This window comes from Argentina silus (assembly GCF_951799395.1).
Source record: "Argentina silus genome assembly, chromosome: 18".
NCBI classification, from domain to species: Eukaryota; Metazoa; Chordata; class Actinopteri; order Argentiniformes; family Argentinidae; genus Argentina; species Argentina silus.
The window spans coordinates 15831240-15856527 of record NC_139672.1 but is presented as its reverse complement, the minus strand read 5'-3'; the positions used below and the strand labels follow the sequence as shown (position 1 = coordinate 15856527).

Genomic DNA, 25288 nt, shown 5'->3' with positions numbered 1-25288 from the left:
GGCCCAGGTCCTCTGTTGATCAGGTTCAGGCCCTGGTCCTCTGTTGATCAGGTTCAGGCCCTGGTCCTCTGTTGATCAGGTTCAGGCCCTGGTCCTCTGTTGATCAAGTTCAGGCCCAGGTCCTCTGTTGATCAGGTTCAGGCCCTGGTCCTCTGTTGATCAGGTTCAGGCCCCGGTCCTCTGTTGATCAGGTTCAGGCCCCGGTCCTCTGTTGATCAAGTTCAGGCCCTGGTCCTCTGTTGATCAAGTTCAGGCCCCGGTCCTCTGTTGATCAGGTTCAGGCCCTGGTCCTCTGTTGATCAGGTTCAGGCCCAGGTCCTCTGTTGATCAAGTTCAGGCCCAGGTCCTCTGTTGATCAGGTTCAGGCCCAGGTCCTCTGTTGATCAGGTTCAGGCCCAGGTCCTCTGTTGATCAGGTTCAGGCCCAGGTCCTCTGTTGATCAGGTTCAGGCCCTGGTCCTCTGTTGATCAGGTTCAGGCCCAGGTCCTCTGTTGATCAGGTTCAGGCCCTGGTCCTCTGTTGATCAGGTTCAGGCCCCGGTCCTCTGTTGATCAGGTTCAGGCCCCGGTCCTCTGTTGATCAAGTTCAGGCCCTGGTCCTCTGTTGATCAAGTTCAGGCCCCGGTCCTCTGTTGATCAGGTTCAGGCCCTGGTCCTCTGTTGATCAGGTTCAGGCCCAGGTCCTCTGTTGATCAGGTTCAGGCCCAGGTCCTCTGTTGATCAGGTTCAGGCCCTGGTCCTCTGTTGATCAAGTTCAGGCCCTGGTCCTCTGTTGATCAAGTTCAGGCCCTGGTCCTCTGTTGATCAGGTTCAGGCCCAGGTCCTCTGTTGATCAGGTTCAGGCCCTGGTCCTCTGTTGATCAGGTTCAGGCCCAGGTCCTCTGTTGATCAGGTTCAGGCCCTGGTCCTCTGTTGATCAGGTTCAGGCCCAGGTCCTCTGTTGATCAGGTTCAGGCCCTGGTCCTCTGTTGATCAGGTTCAGGCCCAGGTCCTCTGTTGAGCAATCAATGTCTGTGTTGATATCTAGTGATGACTGACTCTGGCGCTGGAGATTGAAGGTGACATTGCAAGCGGAAAATCCAAGTCCAACTCATGCGGAACACGTTGTTTTCGATGCCCCCAGGACCAGGCTGCTGCCTTCTAATGTTCCAAAGAAAGGATGCTATCAAGTAATGCCTAATGCTGCATTCAATTGCTCCTCGGAAATAGGAAACTTGGTAGTTTCCGACTCAAGACCTCAAAGTTATTTCAGAATGAGCTGATAGGGCGCTCAACGGAGAAGCTTATGCTAATTCCTGGTGGGGGTATCCGGAGGGCACTTAAATGTACCATTGTTACCGTCTCTCTCCTTGTACAACTTTGGGGGGGAGTCAGATTCTCAGGGATTTTGTGGGCGCACCACAGGGGTTCGTTTTAATTCCGCTGCATTTTGATAGCTAAACCTTTACACGGTTCATGGCTTGTTGAATGTGCACAAGCGTTCCCATGGTTACGTATGTGCAGCAGTCACTAATGAAAAATATGGCTTGATCGCATGTCCATCGACAGTGTGATGATGATGATGATGATGATGATGATGATGTGAAACTATTGTTTATTTATTTATGATTGATTATGTCATATCCTCAATGTTTCGTCTCTCATCCCTGTTTCCAATCCCAATCTCAATTGATCTTGTTTTTTAATTGATTTATGCACATCACTTTGTGTATTATCATGCATCTCCAGCAACAACAACAACAACAACAACAACAACAGACTGCTCTCAGGACAGGACAGGCATTTAGAGCAGCTAGGCTGTTTGACAGAACTGTTCCTTTAAGGACCTTGTCATTCAGCTGGAGTTTGTTTACATTAGGAATTCTTTGGGTATGAATCCTGGGAAAATTCACCCCGTGCCAGGAGTTTGAAGTGAATTATGGGTTGTTTCACCTTCTGAAGTTTTGCAGTCAGTTTAGCAGACCTGCTCCCTGCAGCCAATATTCTTTCTCTAATCGTTAATGGATCGGACAGGTGCTTCAGATGGTGGCAGTGGTTTTTAAGGTAGTGTTTTATTTTAGGGGTCCCTGGAAATAACTTTAAAATGACATGATAAGAGTGAAATTACATTATTATTACCTATGAATAGCATGTTTGCTTACTTGGGGATTCATTGTAACACGTTATACCAATAAGTATCAATTGTTGACGAGTAATTACACCGTAATTGGGATCAAAGGAGATCTACTGTTGATGAAAATGTGTAAGAGCATGAAACATTACCGATCAGTAATCAATAAGTCTCATATGACTCTTATGACAGTAATCAATAAGTCTCATATGACTCACACTTAATCACATGATCTCTTCATTCCGATCAGGGGATCATCAGGTGCAACAATGTCGACTGAGGACAATCTGAGGGGCGTCATCCCAGGTGAACCTGGCTCGTCAATAGAGACCTGAAATAGACTAATCCAGAATGTCAGGGAGAAAGCCTGTCTACCGACCACAAGACTCAGGCTCCTCCTGGTCTCCTTCCATCCCAGGTCTCTCACAATGAGAAATACGACGAACCACTGCTCTTGGACCATGATAAATGGACACTCATTTGAGTTCTGTTGTAGATGTAGCATTTTTTGGGCAGAACTTTAGATTTATGAGGAGACAGCCCGTGTAAAACGACATTTTGGAAGGAAACTCGATCGTGTTTTGGGCATCGATACTGCTGTGATTAAGTGGCATTACGAATAGCACTGATAACGAAATTGATCACCCTTTGATAATGGTATTTGAGAGCATATCCAAGTGGTTTGGAGTAAAGCACCGACAGGGCCCAAGCAATACTTTGATATAGTTCCATAACCATTATTTATTTCTGCTGTCCGTCAAAAAGTCAGGATCCCAAGAAAGTTTTTCAATTTCGAAACATCCATATAAGGTCAGGGCACAGTGTTGTGCTGTTGCGTGTTGTGTGTGTGTGTGTGTGTGTGTGTGTGTGTGTGTGTGTGTGTGTGTGTGTGTGTGTGTGTGTGTGTGTGTGTCATACCCGATTCACTGACCACAATAAAATACTCCCACAATTTACCGCTTATAAATAAACTAAATTTGATTGATTTGGCCTGGATGATACAGAATGTCGTGACTCCAGAGCGCTGATCACCGCTCAAAACATAAACACTACAATCGCCATTAGCTCTAATAGTTGGTGGTATCTATTATCATACATATAAAGTTGCAGTACATCATGATATTACGTCATACCTGGAAACCCCTGTGTATTTCAATTCGATAAGTGGATAATCACATAATCACATTAAGTCAAAGCTATAGCGTTGCATATATGTAATGTAATGCGGGTGATGTTTGATGTATCACTGTCTGAGAGGTGCTTGTTTTGAGGCTGCTTGCCGAGTACTGTTCCTTACTCAGTACTGTAACAGCTATCTGCTAACTCAAAACACACATGCTTAGTTTCCCACCCCCCCTGTTTTTGGAGCATTAGTTCTCCACAACTTCTTGGATTGAAGGTATTTATTTCATGTTCTATCCAACTTGGTTGATTCCAACTTTGAGGAAATGGCATTGAGTTCACGGAGGACAATACGAGGACATTCACGAGGGGGGGTGGGGGGGGGCTACCCAAAAAAACATGAATGAATGAAGCGATCTACAGAAACCAATAACGTTCAGGTTTCTTCCTGAAGCAGGAACCCATTCACCACCAAAACAGTCCGATATTGACACACAACAATGTGTTTCCACCGTTCCGGCCCAACGCGGCTTGCTTAACGCTGGACAGATATTCGGACTCTGCGGTGAATATGCTAAACGCCGTGGTCCCTCACAATGTCAGCCTCTATCTTCCTCCCTTCCACGCTCTCCTCCGTGGGTCTCGGCCGAGGGTGAATACTTCCCAGTGACAGCTGGTACACAGACCTGATTTCAGCCCCTGTTTTCACTGGCACTGGCCTCAATGTTTATACCAGTTGGTGACCCGGAGGGTTCAGAAGGTTTCGGTGTGGGGGGGGACGGGGGGACGGGGACGGATGGACGGACGGACTGACCACCAGGGGAGGTAGAAACCGGAGGACGGTTCTCGTTGTAATGCGCGGAATGGAATGAGGAGCGGTATGAAACGGCGTGTGTTCCGTTCCGCGCATTGCAACGACCCCGTCCTCCGGTTTCTACCTCCGCCGGCCACCGACGACCTCTGAGCCCAAGCGAGGCGTTTTTCTTCCGTTGAAAAGCACAGCCCCGTTGCAAATGCCCCCCCCCCCCCCCCTTGACGCATGTATGCCAGCTGGGAAAACAACCCCGGGCCTGCCACTCTGTGATGAGAACACGGAGCCCGGCGTATTATTTGAGCCCCGAACTCAGTTTCCGTGCGGACGGACACATGTTGTTTCGTAGCGTCGAAAACGTATAAGTCCTTCAGTGTTGCGGCCTGGGACTTTGATTGATGGAGCTGGGAGAGCAGGGTGTTCTGGATGGCTGTGGCCTGTTATTCGGGCCTCACTGAGTGGGCTGTCTGTCTGAGAGGTTATGTTGGCAGCTGACCGCGCCACACATGTTGTTCACGCTGTGAAAACCTATCGCCCGAAGTCATTCAACGCCGCGGCCGAGGAGTTGACTGATGCAGGTGGAGGAATGCCTTTACGATGCTGAAGTGTAGCGTTGCTGGCGATGGAGGTTGAATAATGCTGTGACATTGTGCACACGTGAGGCCGGTGGAGGTAGAAATTGGAGGACGGGCTCGTTGTTACGCACGGAATTGGAATGTTTCGTACCATTCCTCGTTCCTCATTCCGTTCCGTGCGTTACAATGAGCCTGTCCTCTGATTTCAACCTCCACCGGCCTCCCCTGGTCTCAGTGTGTCCCAATATCCACACTTGCACGCTTCCTATGTATGTAACAATGTATTCACCATGCATACTAAATAGTATGCAAATGTGGAAGTGTCTCTCCTTTGTGAATGGCCGTTCTGGCGCTCTGCAGGTGGGAGCAGCAGGCAGGAGCTCCCCTGACCAACACAGTCCCTCTGTGTTAAACATGTGTCCATGATTAATGGATTTTCCCCTCCCGTGTCGCCCTGTGCAGAGACCATGTTGAGCTTTGTGGATGACATCCTGTCCGGGGCCAAGTCTCCGTGTGTGATGCTGGGGGACATCCCTGACCAGAATACGTCATCCATCAGCATGATCGTCCGCTGTCTGGAGGCTGACACCACGTACATGTAAGCTACCATACCGTACCCCTCTGTCTGGAGGCTGACACCACATACATGTAAGCTACCATACCGTACCCCTCTGGAAGACAGGAGCTTCTGGGATCTAGAGCTCAAACACCTGGAAAATGTTAGAATGCATCATGATGAGGGGAGGCTGGTGGAGGTAGAAGTCGGAGGATGGGCTCATTTGTAATACATGGAACGGAATTGTTTGATGTCATTCCTCATTCCGGTCCATGCATAATACAATCGAGAGCCATAATCCTTACGCGTAATTTTGTGTTGAAAATATATCTATTTTGCGGTTCCTTACCTATCGAAACATACAGTACCAGTCAAAAGTTCGGACACACCTTGCCAAGAGTGTGCAAAGCTGTCATCAAAGCAAAAGGTGGCTACTTTTGAAGAATCTAAAATATAAAACATATTCAGGTTTGTTTAACACTTTTTTGTTTACTACATAATTCCATATGTGTTCCTTCATAGTTTTGATGTCTTCAATATTGATCTACAATGTAGAAAATAATAAAAAATAAAGAAAAACCATTGAATGAGAAGGTGTGTCCAAACTTTTGACTGGTACTGTACTGTATCTTTTAGCTGTTCCTCAGTCATTTCAGTTAATGATCAACGTTGATCCTTTAGGAACGGTTATGCCTTTTGAGTTCATCCCAGCTGTCCCACCAACTGGAAGACTGCTGATCTGTTTAGATACAGTAGATCTTTTGCCAAATAATTGTGATAAACCTTGGGCCTGGATTTAGAGGTACACTAATTAATTTAACATCCCCGGGGGCCTAATGGCCTACGTGCTTGACGCCTCTGGTATCTACAACTGTGTTTACTGTACAGAGGGGAGACCTTGGCCTAACCCCCCCCGCCACCCCTCCCACCCCTTCCACCCCCCCACCCCTTCCACCCCTTCCACCCCCACTCTCCTGGATGTGTCCTGTATGCTGTAATACGATGGAAACACGACATACTTTTAATGGAAGAACAACATTCTTTTTTTTTTTCCTTGCCGGGGACGGCCTGGTCTGGAATCACTCGGCGGGTCTGTGTGTGTGTGTGTGTCTGTGTGTGTGTGTGTGTGTGTGTGTGTGTGTGTGTGTGTGTGTGTGTGTGTGTGTGTGTGTGTGTGTGTACTGTATGTACTTGTTGTGAGACAAGCACAGGTTCAATCAGGGGTGTTCTTAAATATGTTAGAGACAGCGAGGGGAAGTAGCTCATGTTTTGGAACAGCTTGAAAGTGCGTCAGCGGAGCACTTAATGCTAATAGCAGAAACACCACTCGCTACATCACAGCAGCTAGCCGCTTGAGCGCCGCGCGAAAAAAACAAACCCCGACCGTCCTTGACTCAATGTTTACTCGCGGACGTGACATTTCAATGTACGGACGACCCCTTCTCTTTTCTTTTCTTTTCTTTTTCTTTTCTTTTCTTTAAAACAACAGTACATCGTACAGCGCGACATTCATCCAAAACACTTAGCATAACTGAGAGTTAACATAGCGCCTTGAATGTGTGGAAATGTATGTCACACACACAGAAAAATATGTGCATATATTACCAAGTCAAAGGTCTCGTTCAGAACCTTGAATGTGTGGAAATGTATGTCACACACACAGAAAAAACCTGTGCATATATTACCAAGTCAAAGGTCTTGTTCCGCTACCTGAACGTACTGTAGGAAACAGTGACACGCGGCTCCGGGGATGTGATTAATTCGCTGGACGCTTTGGAGAGACATGTGCTGCATCCAGGTGTTGTGTTTATGGTTATCCTCCACCGTGTGCTACTGGACGTGACGGTTCACAGTCTCCTCCGTCTCCCCCGAGGCAGCGCCGCAAGGATGCTGGTGGGGTGATGTCATCCGCGCTGGACGCCGACGCCGAGGCCTGAGGAAGTCCCCAGTGAGGTCACTGTTGTGTTGCCTTGGGGGCCTGGTGGCCAGCAGTGTGTTTTTAATGACCGCATGGAAGGCCTGACGCCGACGTGTGTGTGTGTGTGTGCGTGTGCGTGCGTGCGTGTGTGTGTGTCTGTCTGTGTCTGTGTGCGTGCATGCGTGTGCATGGCGTGTGCGCGCGTGTTTTCGGGGGTCAAGTGTGTAATGATTTTGGACCATGCTCTGAGTGAGCGTTAGTTCCTCCGACACCCGCACCCCATCCCACCCCACCCCACCCTCTCCTTCCTCCGACACTTCCACCCAGCTCCCTTCATCCTCCTCCTCTCCTCCTCCTCTCCTCCTCTCCTCCCCCTCTCCTCCTCCTCTCCTCCTCTTCTCCTCCCCCCCAGTCTGTTAGCCTCCCGTCCACACATGCAGCCACTTACCTCACGCGCTCCGTTAAAGTGGGGGAGCCACACTGGACACATTAGGGCCTGAGCACGCTGTGAGACCAGTGTTCAGGCGGGTGGGATGCTGGCTGTAGGGACGGCCTCAACCAGAAACACATGCACACATGCTCTCTGCCTTTACATCGCTTTGCTTCTGGTCAGTTAGGCCAACATGCTTGGTGCCATCTTCCTCTCAGGGGCTCGTAGATCAAGCAGCGGGTACTCATGGCAATGGGTGAAGTAGCAGTATTTCACTGGGACCAGTGCAGGTGGTGCACGTCGCTGTTTGTGTCGACGTGCACTAGGGGGCGATATTATTCAAGTCAATGACTACAAGCTCGCTTTGTAAACCTTCAGCTGCTGTCAGATACTGTCTTCTCATGTGCTCATAATTTGATTTAAATGACCAATAATAATAATAATAATAATAATAATAATTGATTACATTTACTTTGCGCCTTTCAAGACTCCCAAAGAGCTTCACGTTGTAAGGGGGAGAACTTCATTACTACCAGTTGTCATGAAGGATCCTCCATCCTCTGAATATATCTTGAAACATTAATATTACACATCATATTACACATTTCTGACACCATGTGACCCACTACAACACATTTCATTGAATCGTCATCAATTGCACTCCCATTGCAATTGCTAATTACTTTATAACTCACGTCAATGTGTGTGTGTGTGTGTGTGTGTGTGTGTGTGTGTGTGTGTGTGTGTGTGTGTGTGCATGCGCCTGTGTGTGTGTGTGTGCGTGTGTGCGTGCGTGTGTGTGTGTGTGTGTGTGCAGGTTCAGGCTGTGGGCGGTGGACAACACAGGCCGGAGGTCCCGCCCCACTGACGTGACCATCAAAACCCCGTGCCCGGCGGTGGACGACGTCAAAGCCCAAGGTGAGCTTTCATGACCCGCCTCTCCTGCCAGACTCTCGATGGTTTTACAGTAGATGCTCAAACTGTCATCGACTGCAAATCAGCTCTCTGAGGGAATTAGGGGTAAAGCATGCCCCACTTCAACTCCACACATCATTTCATTTACGACCCATTGAGATGAAATCTGTTCTGTTTTGTGTTTTTTTTTTTTTTTGCAGAGATTGCAGACAAGATCTATAACCTGTTTAATGGTTACACCAGCGGCAAGGAACAGCAGACGGCGTACAACACCCTGATGGACCTGGGCTCTCCCACGCTGCACCGCGTCCTCTACCACTACAACCAGCACTACGAGAGCTTCGGAGAGTTCACCTGGAGATGTGAGGATGAACTGGGGCCCAGGTAACTCAAGTCTACCGCTCTTTCTCTATGTATATGAACTGGGGCCCAGGTAACTTCAGTCTACCGCTCTTTCTCTATGTATATGAACTGGGGCCCAGGTAACTTCAGTCTACCGCTCTTTCTCTATGTATATGAACTGGGGCCCAGGTAACTTCAGTCTACCGCTCTTTCTCTATGTATATGAACTGGGGCCCAGGTAACTTCAGTCTACCGCTCTTTCTCTATGTATATGAACTGGGGCCCAGGTAACTTCAGTCTACCGCTCTTTCTCTATGTGTATACATATACAGTACCAGTCAAGAGTTTGGACACACCTTCTCATTCAATGGTTTGTCTTTATTTTTTATTATTTTCTACAATACAGTTCAGACAATTAAATTCTTCGTGGCGTTGACTCCACAAGAAGTTGGAAACATTCCTTTGAGGCCTGGTGCATTATCATGCTGGAAGTAGCCATTAGAAGATGGGTAAATTGTGGCACATGGTCAGCAACAATACTCAAATAGGCATTCAAGCGATGATTGATACCCAAAGTGTGCCAAGAAAACATTCCCCACACCATTACACCACCTCCACCATGGGAAGGTGGACAGGTGTTCCTAATAAAGTGCTTAGTGAGTGTATATATCAATCACTCATTCTCTCACTCTCTCTCACCCTCTATCTCTCTTTACCACGATATATCTAATCTTTTTATCTCTCTCAGCTATACGGCCAATAACATTAATCAACATGCATTTTTTCAGAACAGTGGCAATATCTATAAATTATTAAAAGTTACTGTTCTCATATTCTAGCATCCCAGTTGTTCACATTCTTTGGTAGCACACCTCGGCCTGAGTTCCCGCTGTCATAGTCCTCTGGTAGTTCACTTAAGTAATAACCAATAACTCTCCCTACTCGTGACGGTTTTGACAATAAATCACGGCCTCGATTGCTTAGACAACGGTTACACAACAAATCCGAAAAGTCGTGACAAGAAAACAATGTTTTCAGTATTTATTTCAGGATATATTGTGCTGGCCTGAGAAATACAGTTCCCAAAACTACAAATATCGTCAAGGGAACATGATAAACAAAACTACCACGGCGTGATTTTAAGCGTGATATTCCCACAGCATTATTAAGTCACGCTTTCCAACGCCTCTTGACCAATCAAACAATGGTTGTTCTGATCAAACCGTTGTATAATTTATTTTAAGTTGTTTTGGTTTCGTTGTAAACCAATCGCTCTCTCATAGATTCCAAATACTGGCATTCATTCGAAACGTTGTTTGTCTTCATTATGGTTAAAGTGGAAATTCATTCAATCTGATTGGAGCAAATTTGCCCTCTGTGACATCAGCCAGTCCACATTAACGCAACCAGGAAGAACTCAGGTTTCCTCCCTTCTCAAGCAGCTCAGATAAGTACCACAGTATAATGTCAAATCCCAGCTAAATGTTGTATAAACAGGCCCATGTGCCCGATATAAAACGTCTACAGTTCCCCGTCGAAGCAGTACAACCCCGGTCGCAGGTGAAACTGATTAACTACAAGGTCTTTGACCAAATAGAATCACAGCATTCGCTCCAAGTGAAAGGTTGTTTTTAATCTGGCCCATATTGGAAGAGTTGATGTAATTGGTTTTGCTTCTGAAGTGTTCCATTAAAATACACTTAGATTAACTGCCCCCATTTAGGGAGACGATGATGAATGTTGAGAAAAGCACCTTTAGATGGAAGCAGAGCGGGAGCGTTTGAGGAGAGCGCGGAGGGAACTCTGGGATAAACGCAGGGTTAGGTCAACACAGTCATCAATTAGACATTATGTTGCAATGCAGCTATTGTGATGATTTGTAGGGTTATTCCCTTAAAGGTGCCATCTGGGATTCATACAATAACAAAGCGGGCTCCCCGCCACTTTCTTGGTAAACAGTTGAGGAATGGGGCTGGAGAAATGTAATCACTCTAAATTGCACAGACGGAGCTATGGATGTGAGGGTTGACCATCCGTGAGATGGTTGTTATAGTTTTAACCATGTTTTGAAGCTATACAGGGTTTGTTTACAGTTGCATTGTTTACAAACAGTGGAGTAAAAAGCTTATATTTGTGCTTATGACGCGGTAAGACAGTTGAACTAAGGTCATAAGGCATTCATAAGTTCTAGTCTTCAAGAATCAATGGCTATATATCATTAATTTAAAGTAAAAGTAAAAAATATATGTACCACTCCCAGATTGCCCCTTTAAAACACATCACACTGTCAGGGTATTGTCAGCATTTTGGATGTTCAATGCTGTGATGTTTGTGTTGTGATTGATTGAGAAGATACGGTATGTATTCGCAAATACCACGCTTCTTGGAGCTAATACCCATCTGAGGAACTGACCAAGGCTTTTTATTGCTTGTTCCATCCCCCCTGCCTCTCAAACGGAATGTTCTACACGGAATGTCCTACACGGAATGTCCTACACGGAATGTCCTACCACACTTGAGTCAAAACAATGACAATGTGTCTCCACTGGCTTCACAGAGCGGGGCAGACAACATTTCCCTCTTAACGGCCCGTCTCCCAGAAACCACGGGCTTTGTTATGAAGTCCTCCCCCAGTACACTGGGGTTTCCCCTGTCACAAACAATGAGGAGTATTTAAACATGATTTTCATTAGCTAGTCAAAATACAGATTATAGTTACTAAACTCGACCCCTGACTAAATGTAAACTCATTTCGCCAGGGTAAACAATATCCCGAAATAGAACGGTGAAGCCATGGATCTATCTTGTAATCGTGGGACGGGGGCGGGGAGATATTCCACTTCGGTTTGTTAGCTAGGCATCATATCTCACTGAGGAACTAGCTTGGCCCGCGTCAGAGGACATATTTTGTTGGTTTTTCATCGCGTGATGCTCCAGCCAAACAATAAAACCTACCAAAATCTGTCTCCCGAAGTGCCTGACACTCCTCCTCCTCCTCCTCCTCCTCCTCCTTCTCTGTTTCCCGATCTTTTCATCACTCTAGGACTACCCATCGCTAGAGCCTTGAGGCTTGAGGGCTGGTTGTTGACTTAGAAATATTAGAAGTTGGCTCCGTCGCAGGAAATCAATTCCTCCCTATCTTTAGCTGCTCTGCGTCCCCGCTCCGCGTGCCCTTGCTCTGGAACGGTACGGTACCTCAGTCCAGGAAACTGACAAAGTATTTTTATGACACTCTAATCAGACACTTAGCCCGGGACGCAGTGTGTGTGCCGGTGTTATGGTTGGGTTTCAGTCATAATGATAAGCGGCGAGGCTGTCTTGGAGCTTTTGTGTTCTGGGGTTAAGACCAGGCCAGATGTCATCTTGGCCCGTGAGGGAACTGGTTGCAAGACACACAGGGATTTTCCCTTGTCTAAAACGTAAGGTAAGCTGCTCTACCGTGACCTCACATTGTCCATGAGGACGGGTGGTTCCAGGGGAGGCTGGTGGAGGTAGAAATCAGAGGACGGGCTCGTTGTAATGCATGGAATGGAATGAGGAATGGTAGGAATGGTTATTCCGTTCCGAGCATTACAGTGAGCCCGTCCTCCGATTTCTACCTCTGCCAGCCTCCCCTGCTGTGTATAGTACAGTAGGTCCAACAGTTCACCACCTGTGTGATGTCTACAATATGCCTCTTTGATGTCTACAATATCCTGGTCACGGTTTCCTATTGCACCATGGATGCTCTTTTGAACCGGTCTGTGATTTAGGGTGTGTGAGTGACCCAGTCCCTTTACTCACTCTCTCTGTGACGGGTGTGTGTGTGTGTGTGTGTGTGTGTGTGTGTGTGTGTGTGTGTGTGTGTGTGTGTGTGTGTGTGTGTGTGTGTGTGTGTGTGTGTGTGTGTGTGTGTGTGTGTGTGAGGAAAGCAGCTGATTATTCCCTCCCGGGCCAATGAAAAGCACAGGAGTCAAGGAGATGTGAAAGAGAGGGCCCCGCCACCCTGGGAGGGAGGGAGACAGGGGGGGAGGGAGGGAGGGAGGGAGGCAGGGGGGGGAGGGAGGGAGGGAGGCAGGGGGGGGAGGGAGGGAGAGAGAGAGGGAGAGAGCAAAGTAGAGAGCAAGCTACAAAATAATGTACCTTGGAGATGTGAGGCCATTTTCCACTCCCTATACATGCTTGGGATTTATGGTGACAACCGTTGCTATTTGGGCGCCCGAAACGTTCTTTCTCGAAAAATTAAAGCATAACAAACCGCAAGGTTTTTGTTTTAAGCAAATAAACATCCAGATTCCTTAAACCGCTGAAATGTGGCAAGATATTAGATACATAAATACATTTAGAAAAATGATATAAATGACAGCACGCGGACAGAAGGATTATTTTAGAAAGACCAAACGTCTGTGATTTCTGACATCATTAAAGGGCCATTATCATATTTTTCTGCAGAGTTTCCAGCACAGATGATGGATTGGGGATAGTTAAATTGTTGTTTTGCGGTGTTTGACCACTGGCCTCCACAAATGGGACGTGGTCTATGGCGGCTCTCTGTTGTTGACCAGTGGAGGCTGGTGGGGGTAGAAATCAGAGGACGGGCTCATTGTAATGCATGGAATGGATACCATTCTCTATTCCATTCCATCCCTGACAGTGAGCCTGTCCCCCGATTTCTACCTCCACCGGCCTCCCCTGATTTTGACATACAGCAAAAAGAACCAAGCTGTTCGTATATCCAAAATCTGAACAATATTCTGTATATTCTCAGAATGTATTAATACAGATAAACAGATAAAAATACAGTATGTTGTGATATTGTGATATTGTCAGTATATATATATATATCAAAATGTTTTAAACTAAGGCATTTGATAAGTAACAGTAAATTCAGGTCCATATCCATAAAAACGTTGATTGGGCTTTGTGTTTAATATCAGTTTGGAATATGTTGATACTTTCAGAGCTGGGTTGGTGGTGAAGAGAGGCCTGGAGTAGTGTGTTTTTCATTAATAAAGTGTAGTAGCTAGGAGTCTACTCCAAAACACTTGTGGCTTGACAAAAACGTTCACTGTTTACATTGCAGTTTGGAGGCTCTGGTTTGGCCACTGGGCGAGGTGAAGCCATGTCTGAGGAATGAAAGAATGAGTCCCTCTCTCTCTTTCCCTCCTGTCGTGCTCTCTCACTCTGTCTCTCTTTCTGTCTCACTCTGTCTCTCTCTCTCTCTCTCTTTCTTTCTTTCTTTCTTTCTCTCTCTTTCTTTCTTTCTCTCTCTTTCTTTCTCTCTTTCTCTCTCTCTCTCTCTCTGTCTCACTCTCTCTCTCTTTCTCTCTCACTCTGTCTCTCTCTCTTTCTTTCTCTCTCTTTCTCTCTCTCTCTCTCTTTCTTTCTTTCTCTCTCTATCTTTCTCTCTTTCTCTCTCTCTCTCCCTCTCTCTCTCTTTCTTTCTTTCTTTCTCTCTCTCTCTCTCTCTCTTTCTCTCTCTCTCTCTCTCTCTCTCTCTGTCTCTCTCTCTCTCTGTCTCTCTCTCTCTCTCTCTCTCTCTCCCTCTGTCTCTCTCTCTCTCTCCCCCTCACTATTACCCTCCAGCCACATAAATAGCTCTTCTTGACTTTCAGTTTCATCCGAGCATGGCAAGACCCGCTGCTGTGTTTGGAATGTATAAATATCAGTAAAATATTGACTGTAGAAAAAAAGTTAATTCAATTACTTATTCCCACACATGCCCAGTTCCTTCAGAAAGGAAGCGGTGGGCTGGAGTCTGTCGTATAATGATGTAGTGCAAAAACACTGGTGAGGCCGCAAAGTGAGATTTACGAGTGATACGCTCTGTCCCGCGTCTGAAGTGCATCAGTTAAGGTTTGTTCCCTTTTCAGGCAAAGTGTTCACATGTACAATACGGAAGAACGTGTTTTCAGACACGTATTCTCACTCAGTTTCGAATTTTTCGGAATCCTTTGAAATCCGAGGCCCGTGTTCGAGGCCATGGTCTGCGATGCGATAAACCAAACACTCAGTTGTGTGTTGAGGTATTTAGAGAAGCCTAAGTGCCCTTGATGAGTAGTTAGTCAGTTAAGTGTTTGTGTCCCTTTACAGGAAGGCGGGGCTTATCCTGTCCCAGTTGGACGACCTGAGTGGCTGGTGCAGGGGCCTCCTCCAGGAGCCTAAGATTGGCCTGCGCAGGATGTCACTCAAGTACCTGTCCTGTCGCTACACGGACACCAAGGCCTTCGGCCTCAACTGGGTGGACCTGGGCCAGGACGTGCGGAAGGCCTGCGAGGAGCAGCTGCTGCCAGTCATGTACAACGACTATGGCGAGCCCAAGGAACTCTGAATGCCAGTCAGTCACACGGCCAAACGGTTCTAGAAATGGGGTGTTTTGTTCGGGGGGGGTGGGGGGGGGGGGGGTGTCGTCATGGTTCTAGAAGGGGTGTTCTAGAAGGAATGTTCTCAACGGTTCTAGAATGGGGTGGTCTGTTTGGGGTGGGTCGTCATGGGAACAGGGGTTCTAGAAGGGGGTGTTCTGTTTGGGGTGGGTCACCATGGGAACAACCAAGGGGGACCTGACTGACCAGCATAATGATGTTGGATTTGGTAAACAATGTAGGCTGGGTTCAGATTAGGGTCATTGTTTAGTTCTTAACCTAGTCGGCCTGTCAGTGGGATGCTGGTCAGCAAGGCCGCTTTAGTCTCTCCCACTGGTCACTGTCTGTATTATAACCCGTGTGTATCCTTCTAATCCTTTTTCTAGGTTATAGGAACATGATTTCCTGGTCAGGTAGGGTGTTGTTTTCCCTTTAGACCAATTAGAGACAGAGGTTAGCAGCAGAGTTTGCTTGACTAGTAAACAGAACAAAGGAAAACAAAGTGCGGTACTTGCAACAGTTCTAAAAGTGTTTGTACTTTATTGATGTTCGTCTTTATCACACAGACGCCTGGAGGGACTTTCTGGAACGTTTGAACGTTCACCGACCCTCCCCCCCTGCCCCCTCTCCCCCTGCCCCCTCCCCCCCTGCCCCCTCTCCCCCTGCCCCCTCCATGTATATATGGTGATGATGAAGTTAATTATCTACCATGTTGAATGTATGTAGTATTCTGAAGCTGTTGAACGTGTCTCTCCTACAGTAAGAAGACAGGCAGCGTTCTGTGGTCATTTAACAGGGTCGGGAGGTCGTGTACAAATGTGTATCCTCTATGTTTTTAGTCTCTAAATGTTTCGAGTTAAAAGATGCCAAAACCAAATGACAAGACAAGTATTTGCTACATCAATTACATCCGAATCATTCTGAAGTGAACCAATTCATTGAATCACTATTTCTATCCGTAAAATGAAGGATAACAGCAAATCAGTGGTTTCTATTGCTTATACATGTATGTCATATGTTGTTTACAAGATGTCATCTAAAATACGTGTCTTAAAGGTGTAAATTACGTGCGAGAGGATTCGTTGATCCTGCAAACGCAGATGTTTCAAACTAACATGCCAGTGTTTGTTCCTGATTGATCTTTCCAGATTGATTGATTGATTGATTTATTGATATCAGAAACAAATTGGCCAATCGTTTTTTTCATACAGTTCATGTTAAACATTCATTTTCAAAGCAGCACATACTGGAGATTAATGCTGTGTTCTTGGTGAAACAATTAGGGTCATCACACACACACTACAATAATGCTATCGTCAGTTTCATAAAATGAGGACATGGAATGAACGCTTGTAGATATTTGTATACTGTAGGTAGAGGGTTTCATGGTCATTCATTGACTTACAGCACAGTACAGTATGGTTTTTTGCTTCTGTAAATATTGAATGACACATGATTTTTATTCTAACATTGACATCAATGGAAATCAGTGACAACAGCTGCAGAACAGCAAGGCGTCTGTGTCTTTCTAGGCTGAGAACCCCATTGGTTGGTATTCATGTTATGCAACGTGCAGTGGGAGGGGCTACATTTGTATTATAGGCTTAGAAGTAACCTGCCAGCGTTTTTTGCGTCTTTTTGTGTTTGAATTGATTTCATTGTGAGATAATGTTTAACATAACTATGCTTCCCAAATAGACCTGAGAGGGTTGTTTTATCAATACAATGGAGTTGATTAAAAGAAGAAAAAAAATACAGATGGTTTAGAACAATGTTTAATACACTTTATTGTCCAGATATCACAAGGTATGTTATTGTAATTGTTGTACCATAAACAAGAGATGAAATATAGAATGTGCATGTTATGCTCTGTCTGTGGCTTATCTATCTTTCACTTTTTCACTTTGATTTTTGCCATTTCAAAGAATAATAAAGAATATATTATGACATTTCGCATTGTGGGTACATCAAAGCCAAGAACTAAAACGTATCTTATTTAAAATGTCTAATTGTCCAATCATCTTTATTTTTATTTATTTTTTCAGTGAATTAACTCGAAACCCCAAAATCAAACTGATAGGAATGTTTGCAAGGGACCGGATACGAAAACATCTGCTTTTTAACGAAATTACCAGACAAAAGGAACTGTCAGCGCCGAGCTTAGCTCTGTCCCTCCTGAGAGAACACAGTAGTCTCACTGCACCACGCATGACAGAGACAGGAATGTTCAAAAACAAACAAAAATGAGATTTAAAAAAAAAAAAACAGCCTCTGATAAAGTTGCATTTTATTCAGTAAAGTGTGTAAAGTACAGTATGACATCACACAGAACGAGATTACATTTCAGGTACAATATTTGTGTGGAATATTCCTTGAGAAAACAGCTACAACTAAACAGCACCCCTCTTAACAGAAATGGTTTGACCTTAGGTACCGATGATATGCATAAATGTTTATATCAGGGGAGGCTGGTAGAGGTAGAAATCGGAGGACGGTCTCCTTGAAATGCATGGAACGGAATGAGGAATGGTATCTAACACGATACCATTTGATACCATTCCCCATTCCGTTGCATGCATTACAATGAGCCCGTCCTCCGATTTCTACCTCCACCAGCCTCCACTGGTTTATATGTGATATGATTTTAAAATACTGTAGACCTCAGTAACTACATCTACATACGTATGTCAGAGATTGTCCAAATATATTAGTCTATACAAGTTAGTCTTTACAGATTAGTATTGGTTTAGAATGCTAAAGCTACAATCTGAAATACTGATTTTATTTAATTTTTTTCTTACTTCGTCTAGAGATAACCTTCATTGCTCCTTAATAGGAAAACAAAATGGAAATATATCATGTCCAGGGGTGAAGTTTATCTGTTTCATTCGAGGCCAGCAGAGGCCTGTTGGCTCCGTCTAACGATTCCCGTTCCATCCATCTCAGCCTCAGAAGAGCTCCAACAGTTTGGCTTTGCTCTTATTCTCCTCAGCGTTTGGATCACGGCAAGAGCACTCATGCTGATCGCAGTCCGCCCCAAACTGGATCACCTGTCAATCAAGTACAAAGTATCCCCGGGGGTTAGAAAACAAAACAAAACCACCCCCAAGAGACCGAGAAACTACTCACAAACAGATCCAGGGGTCATTTCCACATCTCAACCCAGCACATCCACAACGTAACGGCACAAGTTTAACAACGCAGTAAAAACTGGCGCTAACCACAACAGGCAAGCAATTTCGCCAATCACCCGTCACTCTCTTTTCCCAAACCCTGAAGTATTGCATCGTGAGTGCGTATGCGCTTTACGCAATTTTTTTTTTTCCCCCGCAAATTTCCTCAGGATCCTTTTCAAGAGAGAAACCCGAATGTCTCCCAAGACGTAGATAAAGGCGGTGATGTCGAACAGTTCACCACGGACATTCAAGGGTGAGAAACCTTGAGTATCAGAGGAGGGGACCTGCCCCACCAGCGCGGTGGAGGGAAGAACACATGTTAAGAATCAACAAAAGTGTTCGCCAGGTCTCGTCTAGGAAGCAAGCCATCCCCACAGGTTGCAAAATAAACTCAGATGCCCTGCAAAGACGTCTGTTGCAAGAAATGTAAACACTAGAGGCAAACTGCGGGACCTAGTGCTGATTTCACTGACGTTCGGCGGACCGTAATAGTTTCATTGAGGACTTAGCAACGGTTCCAGAGGGTTAGGAAGAGAAACACTGATCTGACGGCGGCTCGCCCATTAAATCTGCATTTGTTTGGCAACAAAGTGTTTCCTAAGCCCTGTGTTGGTTCGTGATGGAGGCCGGGCCGAGGCAAATGATACTCTTTACCTTCGCTGCCTTCGACAACAACCTTTGGACAGACATGGCTCCTTGCTGGAAAAACAAAAACTGTTTGTTTTGGAGACACTGCTTAGCAAAATGTATCTAAAGGGTTTGAAAATGTATGTTTTAAATAAAGAAACACAAACTGTATCAATTATGATTTCATACACCTAAAACAACACATTTAGCTAATTTACAATGAAAGCCGTTCTAACCTCAATATGTTAGTATATGTTCGTGTTACTTATAGTGAAAACTTACAAGACCTATAACTATTCCTCATTCACACTGATATCAAATCGTCACGTTTTACAACTCTCTGTCCTGTAGGTTACTTAGTAATGGTAAAGTCCTGTAGGTTACTTAGTAATGGTAAAGTCCTGTAGGTTACTTAGTAATGGTAAAGGAAGTATGCAAGCGGAAGACAGAAAGCTGTCCTTCCAGACAGCTGTAACAATGTCCTCCTGCCCCTCTTCCTGGTCCAACTATCCAAGTCAACCAGCTTGGACCAGACTCCACAAATCAAAGTACCCAATCGGAGGAGTGGGTCAGCCCAGCAGTGCTTTGGAGACCAGAGGAGTTTCCATGGTGCTATACAAACAAGCTGGTCCCAGTTCCGCTGGACCCACGGTGGGCCGGACGCTGTCACTCACGGTTTACTTCACTTTCTCACAGCCCTGATGGTCTACGCTGGTGTTTTACAGTGGCAGAAGACCACGGGCACCTGGCCTTCCCCTCATAAAAGTAACTATTTAGCAGGCGATTTATTTATGACGGGGCACTCCGTTCCTGTTCCGTTCCTGAGCTCACTCCATTCAATGGGGAGCCGCCGGTGCTCCGGAGCGCACCGCCACCACCACCGCCACCGCTATGACTCATACCTCTGACGGACGTGAGGGAGACGAGGGGCCTCCACCGTGGCTGGCCGGCCGGCCGGCTGCAGACTCCCAAGAATTAATAGGCGACCCATGAATATACAAGTATGAAAAATGCAGGTATGAGGGGAAAAAGAGAAGAAGAAAAAGCAGAGAGAAAAAAAATAATCTCCTCCAATGGAGACTCTCTCACAGAGGGATGGGGGGAAATAAGCTGTTTCAGTCAGGAGGGAAAAGGTAAGGGGTTTAGAGAGAGGACAGTGAAAACATTTTGTTTGTTTGTTTGTTTGTTTGTTTGTGTTTACCTTTCTGGTGGAGAGTGTAGACGGACAACAGTCCCCTCCGTCATACTGGCAGTACGCCCTGTTGTTGATGGTGTCACACCAACCGTCTCCCCCGAAGGGCTGGGGAGAGAAGACAACTCATTACAGACAGGAGAATGAGATGAGGGAAGTTTGAGGAAAAAACAATCCATATTGTGGCGAGTTTTGCATTAAACAGAACATTGCTACAGTGCGTTTCTACTGTGTACATACTGGAGCGTGTCATCAACTACAATACAGATAGCACCACTGTGAATAGAAGTACCTCGCTTCCCCAAATACTCTCATTTAACAGCTATGCTGCATTATAACTCATCGTTTTATAACCTTACCCATTCATTTAATCAATAAACACTTGTGAAATAGCATTTACATTACCCCCTGAGTCTAACGCCTCCCTCCCAAAGGTGAGTTAATACAGCAGCCGGGTTAGAACATGTTGGTGTTACAACATTTTACACCCGAGACCGGAACTTGGTGTTGCCGTTAACCGTGTTTGCAGTGCTCTTGGGAGTCGTGTGTACGTCTTAACTCTACAACGGCACGCAATTGTCGAATTTAAGTAACATAAAAAATCGTAAATGCGTCATAATGAAAGCCTTTTAACATTTTCGACTTAACCTTGAGGGGTTCGCCGTGCCAAAAATAAGAAAATAAGAGGTGACTGCCAAAGGTACTTTTGGCTCTCCCCCGAGCCTATGGAGTCCTTTCAAAGGCTCCAGGTTGTTGTACCTGAATCCACATCACAGCTGAGCCGGCAGCTGCTGGGGAGATCTCTGGCGAAATTTCTCCCCTGCTCAGAATTTCTCTCCACCTTTTCCAACAAATCCCTTTTCCTTCCCTGTGCTTTCAAAGCTGCAGCCAAGCCGTAAATAAATCTATTTCATTGTTTTCTTTCAGACTAAATACTTTCCCGGTAATTAAAGTGGACACACTGGCCAAATGACTTGACTTGATATCCCCGTTGATTTTGTTAAGACAAATAGATTTTTAAACTGGCACATGTAGTGCCTACATGTGTGTGAGGCCATTTGTAATGCACGGTATCTGCAAGACCCAAAAGCAATACGATAAAACACTGAACCACATACTGGCACAAGCAATGTCATTAAGAATAAATAAAACACATATTACATCTGTGGAATAAGTTACGTAATTGGCCACAATCAGAATTAAAACAATTTTGAAGCCAAATATGTTTTTGTCTACAGTGAGCTGACCTACACCATGTCAACATCAATACTTGAACCCTTGGCATAAAGCAAGACAATAAACCTGACAGTAACGTCAACAACACCCACGGTTTTCACGAAACATTGTCAAACCTTATATGAATTCTCGTAAATACCTCTCGCCAAAATATTTCTTTAACAGAGTCCTCGAAGGTTTCATTTTTTATCATTTGACATCATTTCAACATCATTTTATCATTTTTGACATCATTTCATTTTCCCCCTCTTTTTTCCTCTTCTCACCCAAATGTTCTCCATGTGAGAGAGAGAGGCATGAAGTTTCTTTTCCACGTGTGAGTCATTCTGTTTTTCATTTGATAAAGCTGCCATTTATGGAATTCAGAGTTGATGAAGGTCAGAGACCACACTGATGGATTTGACATCCAGAGAATGATCCAGGAGTCTGAGAAACCGGGCTGTATCGGAGTGAGTCATCCTTTACTTCATAACAAGACTCTGAGCCCTAATCCTGCCAGCAGACAATTGTGGGCCAGATCTGGTCTTGCGATGGCACATATGGTTCAGGTATTTGTATTACATGGGCCAGATCTGGTCCGATTTAGGGGGGCAGGTCTGGAGAATAGTTGGCAATTTGCTATAGGCCAGCTCTGGTATGAGGAATGTGGCCCTGATACGTTCCTGTAGTTACTGGGCCATCTTTGGTATGAGTGGGGTTGACCAGTACTGGGGAACAAAGTCGTACATGAGCCACATCCACATGCCGGTAGAAAACAGATGTGGACCAGATCTGGGCCGTCATTACTCTGCTGACAGGAAAGCACATTTAACAGTCGTGGAACACATGGATTCCGGGGTCGGTGTTATATTCAAAAGTGTTGATGGATCCTTCCTAGTCCACACAAGTGCCCAAAACCGTACGTCTTCTATAAATAAAAACACAGCTATTGTTCTTTACCACAAAAGGTGCTATCAAAGAGCCACAACTCATCCCCTGACAACCCGCTGAGCGCTGTGAGTTACAGCACCAAATAAAGACATCAACCTTAGGATAGGCATCCCAGTGTTTGACTGCTTTCCCTGGTTCCTGTCCAAATGGGGGAGTGGAAGAATCTACTGTACTACGCAATAGAATATTTATGATGTGCATGTCTGTTATACAACCGCTTGCAGCATCACATAGGTTATCTGAAGGTACCCAGATTGACTGGAAACTTCTGCAATCTTTGCTTAGTTACAGCACATTCACCAGAAAATATTTTTATCTTTTTTTTAGAAACATGATTAGCCAACGCTTAGCAACTGTTTCCACGTCGATGTCTTTATGAAAGGTCAGGAGATAACGGAATGTAGAAAAACAAGTTTATCACTGCTGACACCGAGGAGTGGAGTTAATCCGCAGACGTTATCTCCTTACACAACGACGACGACAATCGAGGTGTCTTTTCAACTGCTGAGCCGCGTGTGGTCCTGTACGTAAACATCCTGTTAGGGGAGAGGAGGGGGATACGCTTGACGGGCCCCAGACCAGCCAGCTTTAATGGTAAGTGAAAGACACAATAAGCAAAATAAACTCCATAGCAACAGCTGTGAATGTTTTGAGGCCCCACATTACCGCTTCCTGATTGGGTCTCCCCAGAGTTCCGTAGCACTGGCTAATTACGCTTCCCCCAAACGTCTGAATCTGAAATTAAGAGTTTTTCCCAAAATAAACCCTGAAATTAATGTGTGTGTTTGGAGGCAAATATGACGATACAGTAGCGGGATTGTACGAGTCAATATATGTGATGGACATACAGTACAAAGATGATGATATCGCGTCAGGTGAATCAAATAAATTATATTAGAATTTATATATATAGATTTGCCATGCATATGTTTTCATTATGTTTCTTGAAATTGACTTAAGGGTGGAATTTGATTCTAAAAGTATGTTATATGTTAGGCTGGTATGATACATGTGTGAGTGAGAAAGCTGTTAACACTGCGGACCAGGCCCGTTTTAAACCCAGTTTCAACTCAATGCCAGAACACCATAGAACACTGTTAATTCTGATCATTCTAGAGCTAATGCTGATTGGCTTGTCCCGAGCACCCTCATTCCATTACACACCCTCCATTCTATTGGCTGGCCTTCGACGGTTTCACTTCCTGAGAAACACGGAGAAAAACACAGCCGTGATATCGGTGTGAGCTACGTTCCCGTTGAAGTATATGTTTGTGTTTTACGCGAAATGATTCGATTAGGCGAAGACCATGTTGGCCTGAAGGAGAGGTTTGTGGTAAACGGTATTTCGGCGCCTCAGCCGACCCGGACACTTATCTTTATCCTAGTGTGAAAAGCAGCATCTGGATAATATCTGGCTGCATGTTACTGCAACACATGTGCTGCTGTATGATTTACTGTGTTGTCACGGACTACCTGGTTATAAGCAGCTGTTTTGCTTAGCAACATGTAGGGGAAGTCGGAGGGGAAAAATGTGCTACTGACAGGTGAAAAGGATTGTTTTAATACCATGAGATAACAGGTTGTGTGTGTTCCACAGATAGTTCCAGGTTACCCCGAAGTGGGATGGACTTCTGTATCTTCATATTTGAAGAAAAGCCGTGGTGATACATTTTCCTAGTAAACTATTTGCTACAGCAATATATCATTTTATTATAAACAGCAGTTAGTATATATTGTTCCCTAGTGAACTATTTGCTACAGCAGTATACCATTTTATTATAAACAGCAGTAAGTATATATTGTTTCCTAGTAAACTATTTTGTTATAACATTTTACTATTATATTAATGATATTTGGAGACCCGCTCCTTTGACCTTTGACCCCCCCACCCACCCTCAAAAGTTATTAATAGGTAAGAGAGTGTGCATGACAATGTTGAAGCATCTATATCACCATATATGATATTCAACTGTGCTTCCTTGCACAAAGAGCAGACGAAGGAAGTTTCTATTCAGAAGAATCTGGAGGAGAACGTTGAAAGGGCATGTCCTCTGACGGTAGGGAGTGGATCTCGTCAGGTAGAAAATAGTTTGTCAAGCACACTGCACATCCAATTAGGAGGAGAACAAATATTGAGACTGAACAGAGGCAAAAGCAGAGGAACGGAGATTAACCAGATCCCCTTGGCTGGAAAAGATACTCCTTCAGATCATCTTTAATCTGCTTAGTTTAACGTCAAGTCAGTAAACTATAAAAAAAATATATATACTACTGACAAATCATGGATATACTGTAGATTGAGTTTTTCACACAATCTTTTTTTTTGTAAATATTGTGCATTTTAACCTGTTGCTTATTGTACCAATATACAGTAGACATCAATTAATGCTCTGTTTATCAAATTCACTTCTTCAATCTGACCTGATTACCTAATAGGCTCGGCATTTCAACATCTGAGGTTTTGCAGATGTTTGAGGAGTAATTTTATTTGGACGAATTTAAAAAGAATTCCATGAATTGTGCGATGATCTCAGTGGAGGCTGGTGGAGGTAGAAATCGGAGGACGGGCTCATTGTAACACATGGAATGGACCCATTTGATACCACTCCTCGTGTCATTCCATGCATTACAATGAGCCCGTCCTCCGATTTCTACCTCCACCAGCCTCTCCTGTTCCACACTCACCTCGCAAGACTGGATGCAGTGGATGGTTTTGGGGTCAGGGTGCCATCTCTTCATCCCAGTGCAGACTATACTCTGAAACAAAACATTTATTGAGAAAATGAATTAGGAATCAATATATTTTTTTTTTTTTAATTAATAACTGCATGTATAGACACTCCTGTGCTAGAATGTGCAACTGCATTTTGTATCTACGGAAATCAATCAAACTACTCAATCAAACTACTACAAAATACAGTATCCATGTAGATTACACAACTTTGTGTTAGTTATATTTGAGTAATTGTTGCAACGCATACAGTAATGAGTAAAGACTATGTAACTAC

The 25288-nt window shown here is 44.9% G+C and overlaps 2 protein-coding genes across 2 annotated transcripts in view; one reads left to right on the top strand and one right to left on the bottom strand.

Moving 5' to 3' along the window:
• The window catches only part of astn1 (astrotactin 1), a gene marked incomplete at both ends in the record, with an annotated part of 174613 nt that extends 159525 nt beyond the window's left edge, over positions 1 to 15088 (top strand). The window contains 4 exons of the mRNA XM_083689801.1: positions 5080 to 5215; positions 8339 to 8439; positions 8637 to 8820; positions 14851 to 15088. Of these exons, the coding sequence (XP_083545927.1) occupies positions 5080 to 5215; positions 8339 to 8439; positions 8637 to 8820; positions 14851 to 15088 (659 nt within the window). The remainder of the gene's footprint in view (positions 1 to 5079; positions 5216 to 8338; positions 8440 to 8636; positions 8821 to 14850) is intronic.
• A 2314-nt stretch (positions 15089 to 17402) lies between these two features.
• Positions 17403 to 25288, bottom strand: part of pappa2 (pappalysin 2) — a gene marked incomplete at its 5' end in the record, with an annotated part of 42093 nt that continues 34207 nt past the window's right edge. Inside the window, 3 exon segments of the mRNA XM_083689614.1 lie at positions 17403 to 18169; positions 20124 to 20222; positions 24966 to 25037. Of these exon segments, the coding sequence (XP_083545740.1) occupies positions 18068 to 18169; positions 20124 to 20222; positions 24966 to 25037 (273 nt within the window). The 3' untranslated portion in view covers positions 17403 to 18067.